The sequence below is a fragment of the Girardinichthys multiradiatus genome, chromosome 14 (genome assembly GCF_021462225.1).
Source record: "Girardinichthys multiradiatus isolate DD_20200921_A chromosome 14, DD_fGirMul_XY1, whole genome shotgun sequence".
NCBI lineage: Eukaryota > Metazoa > Chordata > Actinopteri > Cyprinodontiformes > Goodeidae > Girardinichthys > Girardinichthys multiradiatus.
This window is the reverse complement of record NC_061807.1, coordinates 11,228,984-11,236,146: the sequence shown is the minus strand read 5'-3', so window position 1 is coordinate 11,236,146 and position 7,163 is coordinate 11,228,984. Positions and strand designations below refer to the sequence as shown.

The 7,163-nt window shown below is 36.8% G+C and overlaps 1 protein-coding gene across 2 annotated transcripts in view; it reads right to left on the bottom strand.

Moving 5' to 3' along the window:
- Positions 1-5,048: 5,048 nt before the first annotated feature.
- The window catches only part of LOC124880124 (endophilin-A1-like), a 42,994-nt gene continuing 40,879 nt past the window's right edge, over positions 5,049-7,163 (bottom strand). For both annotated transcript variants that reach the window (XM_047385056.1, XM_047385055.1), the window contains one exon: positions 5,049-6,096. In XM_047385056.1, coding sequence (XP_047241012.1) covers positions 5,900-6,096 — 197 coding nt within the window. In that variant the 3' untranslated portion in view covers positions 5,049-5,899. The remainder of the gene's footprint in view (positions 6,097-7,163) is intronic.

Genomic DNA, 7,163 nt, shown 5'->3' with positions numbered 1-7,163 from the left:
ACTGTATGACATCTATTTTCAAAACAGCTGGAAAGAAATGCAGAGAAATACACTGTTGTTGGTTTGCATTGCTACCAGCATTGAGCCTACTCATTGAGGACAGCAATTATCTTGGAACTGGAACCTAGGTAAGTTGGGAGTGACGTTGTTCCCGTACCGACCTCTGCAAGAGACATTGAAGGGAAGAAAATGTCCTTTTATGAGATTCAAAGTAATTTTTGTGAAATTCCTAAGAAGATTTTCCAGCTAAGGTTTTGAGAGATTTCAAGCTGTTTTTGCAAAAGTCTTGTAAAATCCTGCAAAAATTATTCTGAATACCCAAAGCTTTTATTTTGTAAGATCCCAAAAACATATTGCAATATTTCCCAAAGGTTTTTGGAGATTCTCCAAAAGTTTTCAGTGAATTCATATGTTTTCAGAGATCCTGACTTGCTTTTGCAAGATCCCACAAAAGGTTGTCGAGATCCTGCAAAAGTTGAGGGGTCTAGATGCAGACTATTGAAGAAATCTCCATCAGAAACATGTGACCACCATCTCCACAACCAACATTACAATCCCCACCAACGGAAGCTTGGTGCTTTCTTGTTTGTTTCACTGATGATCACCTGCTATCCAAATGACTAGAGCATGAGCAAAAATATAAATACAACATTGTAATTTGTTGGTAACTTACGTAATCCATAAGAGTTGCATCAGCACTACATTTGAGTTAATTTGAAAGTTTATCGATGTGAACAAATTGCAACAACACTAGGCCAATAATTAGGCCAATACAACTGTCCTTTATTCCCTGTGTTGTTTACGGCGGTAAAGTATTTGCATTAATGCTCGTGGAGACTGTCCCCATGGATCTCATGAAACTTCTGTGGGATTTCACAAAAGTAACTCCTCTTGATTTCGCAAAACGTTTAAAAAAAATCTGAGGTGTTTGCAAAACTTGCAAAAGGACATCTTGTTTTTTCTTCTCTTGAAGGGCTCAGAGTTCCGGTCTCCAAAGTAAATGGACCAGAGCATCATTTCTTTTTACATTTTTCGAAATGTAAATTTGTGTCATAATGATGTCAGGGAAAAAAAAGCCTGGACTAAAAATTAAACATTTTAGGTACTGTTGAAGCAGTTGCCTCCTTATTTTCTAAGGCAGAGCAGAGGGAGAAGTCTTACAATCTGAACTCACAGGCATCGCACTGTAAGATCAATGTTCATCCCAGAAGATGGGTGCTTTTACTCTCATTGCTGCTTTCAAGTGATGAAAGGTTGAGATGAAACCAGGTTTGGTTTTCAGTGCTACGTTTGATTCTTCAGTACACAGATTGTGCTGAAACTGAGCCGAGGCAAGTAAAGTCGCCGAGGTCTGACACTCACTCAAGTAAATAGTGAACATAGATAATAATACTGTACAAACAAGTCCCTCATTGAGGTTAAAATACATGTCACCATAGAGGGCAAATCGGCCACAAGAAAAAACATAAACAGACAAAAGCACGGATAAATTAAATTAAGACATTCAACAAAAAATTAAAAAAAGTCATAAAGCACTTTGTAATTTAAATAGGAATGCTTGTTTGAATAGAACGGGCTAAAAGCTTAAAAATTAACCCTTACAGAGCAGTAAAAAAAGTAGTTTCTAAAGGTAGATTTCTAACTGCTCACAATAAAAGCTGGTGAGACGAATATCTCACTAGTGGTATCTTGTTTTTTTCTATGTTTCTGGAAAGCCATCCTGGACAGCACACATTACGCGGTTAAGTTGCAAGCAGCTCACGTACTTTCCACAAACAAACTCTGAAAATCTGATTTTTAGACGCAAAATGAATGAAATAAAAAAGTGTAAACACTGAACATACATTGTGCTCCAGATGCTCATCTAATACAACAACCTGCAACAGTTAAGGAGGAGCTAGAACATGGCCAAAAAAGATTATTACCCAGTGATTTTTGGTGTCACACATGTGCTTCGACTGTTAGCTAGAGAGAGCTAGCTAGCTAGTTAGTTAGTTAGGCAACTAGAGATAGATAGATAGATAGATAGATAGATAGATAGATAGATAGATAGATAGATAGATAGATAGATAGATAGATAGATAGATAGATAGATAGATAGATAGATAGATAGATAGATAGATAGATAGATAGATAGATAGATAGATAGATAGATAGATAGATAGATAGATAGATAGATAGATAGATAGATAGATAGATAGATAGATAGATAGATAGATAGATAGATAGATAGATAGATAGATAGATAGATAGATAGATAGATAGATAGATAGATAGATAGATAGATAGATAGATAGATAGATAGATAGATAGATAGATAGATAGATAGATAGATAGATAGATAGATAGATAAATAGATAGATAGATAGATTTCTCGTGTTCTTATTGAAACATTAAATGTCATTGTTACATCATAATTTATTGCCATGGTATTTATTGTTTCTTTGACATTAGATAGCAGTTTCGTGTTATTAGCTTTCATGTTTGAAATACTTTTTTTTACAGCTTTAAAGTTCACTGTCCTCCAACCTTATGTTGTATGACATGATTTTTTTTATTTCATCCCTAGCCTGTTTCTAATGTCTAGATAAAGCACTCATGAGGTATAGTTTCTTCTGTCACTGTCACGTAACCACAAAGCTGTCAAGCAGATATTCTGAAGACAAAAATCAATTATCTGGATTCTGCTGATTCTAGTTATTAAAACAACTGGAAATTTTGAAAAAATAATGATTAAGATAATTTTCAGGTTGAGATGATTTGTTGAATTTCGAATGGCTGAACTTTCAATCTGTTTTCAAAGTCAATGCAAAACTCAATACAAAAAAAAAAATCACATCTATTCCTTATGTATAAATCCTTACTAATGTAAATAATAATTCCAAATATTTCAAAATCCCACTACAGATGTTAGATTATCTATTTAAAATCAAGCAGGGCTTAAAAACGTCCATCTGAAAGTCTAATCCAAAAGATTTATTTTACTCTTGTTTTATGTTAGATTTAATGTGAGGTATTCCGTATTTAACCAGTGTATACTGATCAACACTCTGCTCAACACTACAGCATTAAACCACAAATATACGGGCATGATGCTAACAGTAGTGTGATTTGCCACTCTTTACACAGTTAGCACTAGCTTTGCTAGCACAAATTCCTGCTGATATTTTTTGTTAAACACAATTATTACCAGGATATAAAGTCTTTATTTGAATGTAATGCAGGTTTAAATATTGTAATTAAAAATCATTTTAATGTAAATTTGGAGCTGTTTTAAGTCAGCACTATGATACAAGAAGAAGCCATAAATACAACATTTAGCACTCTGGTAATGTTCTTTGCTAGAAAAACTCCTAGAAATGTAAAAAATATCTTTTGCTGAATCCAAACTTTGAATGTAACTCTTATGCCCCATCAGTATATGAATTTAAACGGACTTGTGGACCACATACCAATCTTAAACCTCTAGATGTATGTTAAAAAAAACATATAGCTACTGTAAAGTTAAAAACCATACACCTCAGGTGTTTCACTAATGCCATTACATAAACTTCTAATAAACATATCTTTACCATTACCTGTATAGTTTAATTCCTTGATAAGCTACTGCATTATTCAAGAGCTATATTTGACAGTTACCAAGATAGTCTTTTTCATAAGGTTGTAACAAACTCTTTTATGACTTTAATACCAAATTATAAAGAACGCTGCTGATACAGAAACAAAATGAGTAGCATTAGTACCGGCCCCACTGTTCTGTTTATTGTATTCTTCAACTAAAACAAGGACAATATTTTAACTGTGTTAAAATTCTAGAACCAACACAAAACTCTCAGAGCACCATTGAAGTTCTAGAATGTTCATTATCCCGCTAGAAACCTAGGGGGGAGTTTTAGAACCTCGACAACATTCCGGAATGTTCCCAAATCATTCCGTGGTCAAGAATTCTATCAGAAGGCTCTAGAATGTTTGGTTAAGATCTAAGGGTGTTTTTTTTTGTTGTTGTTAACAATCAACATTGTTAGAAGCGTAACAATGTATTTCAGGCTCAGTCTTGTTGCATTCAAACTGGCCACATTTAGTGCAATTTACACCACTGGAAATTTCTCAGTCGTGACTATAGAGCTTAATCCTGCATTTAAGGCAAATAACTTTAGCAGATGTATAATAGAATGGCAAACTGTGCCAGTAGTAAGGGAACTGGTCACTGTATCAAACTGTAATAAAAACAGCTTTGCTGACTTTTTAGTGATGGATTTATATTTTTGTTTAAGGCTGCGTTCATATTTTAGTCAAACCTTGCCAGACTTGATGCGCCCAAAACTGTCAGTGACAGTATTTAGAGTACATTTGCTCAAATAAATCTCACTAATGACGGAATCAAAATTTTACTCCATCTTTCTAGTGTTAATACACTACAACAAGCCCATTTATTATACAACAAAGGTGTATTCGTGTTACCAGAAATATAAGATGAGTGTGATAAAAATGAGTGAACATTAAAGATGACAGGACGCTTTTTCAGAAGCGTTTTGTTTTTAAAACCGACAGACGGTAAACTAGTTCTAGGTGAGATTACTGAAAATTGTAATTGCTGCAGGGGATAAACGTTTTGTAAACTACTTTGTTTCCTACTTCAACAAGTATGTGTCCTTTGGCAAGGCAGTGATCAACAACCAAACTGAATTCATCATGAAACAATGTAAGCGTTGTAATGGCAAACATCGTTAAAGTCTCAGTGAATCAGTCTTGCATGCAAAAGCAAGGGACAAGACAAATCTGCAAGCACCTCCACATAGTACACACGTACCGATGTGAATCTAAGAGGACAAAAAGACAACATCTCTCTTTACCTCACTGCATATCTTTCTACAAAGGAGTGGGCCTACCAACTCATTTTAGTCATAGAGTATCATTGCTGAGGAGTACAGCAACGTAACCCCAAGGTTTTACTCTCTTTAACCAATTCAACATCCCTGTTGCTTTTAAAAATGGCAAAGTTTCCAGTCAAGACAGATAAGCTCCAAACAAGAGATTAAATCTCGTACTCATCATTAAACCAGCTTTATTCCTGTTATACACTCCTTAAAGCTAGGTGTCTAATCACCCTGGATGTGGCTGGTCCATGCATACAACCACTGAACCAAAAATCTACACAGACTCAGAGAAAGGCAGAGTTAGTTACAAGAAGAGCTAGAACAAAACCAACAGGGAGGCCTGATGTACAGCTGTATCTCTGGAACACGAGGCTGACTCGTCTCTATAGATTCTGGAGCCATGCTAACAGGCAGTGCTAGTAAGACAGAGATAAAGATAGAAACACAGAACAAAGGGACAATGCTGGTGGCTGCTGGAGAATCTAGGGCTATAGAAAAGCACAAGAAGGCAAGTCAACGTAGAAAATGCAGAGCCACCTCGAGAGAATGCAAAGACATAGGGAAAAAGCCATCAGGTCAGTAAATGATGGGCAGGAATTTGTGCTGGCTTCTTCATAATGGAGTTCGAACAGGTTGAAACACACATTCACACATTCACACATGCACGTACATACTACACTGTGCTGTATTCACAGTTCTCCAAAGCTTTGTTGGTGTCCGTTGCTGCCAGGCTAAGCACCATGCTTTACCAGACCAACATCACATCATCTTCTCGTCTCTTTCAGTCCTTGTTAACAGCACCACTCACGCTATATTTCCCCTCTTCTCCTCCTGATCTTTTTTAAAAAGTCTTGTCTTGTCCAGCGCCTCTCTCATTTCAGTCTGTTTAGTGAAAGCAGAATTGCACAGAAGCACAGAAGAAGAAGTAGAAGGAGGACGTGGTTTGTCGTTTCTGCAAATACAGGCTGTTTCACGGGTGTCCGGATTGGTTGAGAGGGAAGGATCGGGCGGGTAACTGGAAACTAGTGGGGCAGGGGGACCAGAATATCCACGTAGTTGATGGGGAAGAAGCCTGATTGGCCGTTTATCATGCCCTCGTACCAGTTCTCATCGATCTGATTGGTCAGAGTGATGATGTCGCCCTCCTTGAAGCCCAGCTCGCCTTCGTTCTCTGGCTCGAAGTCGTAGAGTGCTCGACAGCAGGGCTGGTCCATCGGTGCTGTGAGAGGACATAAAACAACTTAGAAGCTGATCACTGAGAGACTGATCAATCTGATCAACCAGAAATACAAAGGTGCAATACTTCTAATATAAATCCAGCTTTCAAGCAAATCTCATGCAAAGTGCTGACATTTTTTTAATCAATCAAAATCTAGAATCAAGGATTTCTGCTTTATCAAGTTGGGGATGGTCAAATAAGCAGAAATTGTGGTTAAAGCCATTTTGTTCACACAATTGTCATTAACTAGATACAAAGTTAGAAGACCGTTAGAATCATTCAACTTGTTAAAAAACATCAGTTCAATTTTGTCTACCTGCCTAAAGCTTTTGCTACATGACGTAGATGTTCCTATTTACGAAAAAGGTAAAACCTCCTTAAAATTAAGTTTAAAATGTATTTATTTTTAAATTGAAACATTTATGAAGTTTAGATAAAGAATTTGTCATTGCCAACCCCAGTTACTAGCTCAAAGAAACCTGACAAACTGGTTAGAGTTATGTTGCAAAGTTTAACTTTACAGCTTGATTTCTCTTTCCTTTAAAAGTCCAAACATAGTGTGTGTTTGCAGTAAAAAACAGGAAAATGTTGAACCTTAAAACTTTTTGTGGTCAAAGTTTCTAAATCTAGTTACTTGGTCCCCCATGTGCCCTCCTCCCCCATCTGTTGCAGTGCACTGCTGGTCAGCTGGCTGAAAAAAGCCTACTAAACCTTTCCCTTTCTTTGAAAAAAACCCCCACAATTTTGGAATTTGGAAATATTTTCAGTTGTTAAAAAAAACGAAAGCAGCGCCACCAATCACTCTTATTGAGGTAAAACTGTTTTAGACCTACAGCTGGCAAGCAACGATTGCCATCTCTGTTAAGCAGTTGGCTGCAGGCTGGAAGCCTGAGCAGATAGCCTGACTTTTTAACCAGCTAATTTCAGCTTGTTAGACTCTCAGTATTAACAGTAAAATGGTAGCAGCACGTTGTATGGATCTATGGTGGATCTATAATGGAGAGACTGCTGCCTAATAATTACGTCGAGCAGATCACAGGCCAAAACCAATCAGCAGCATCTGGCCC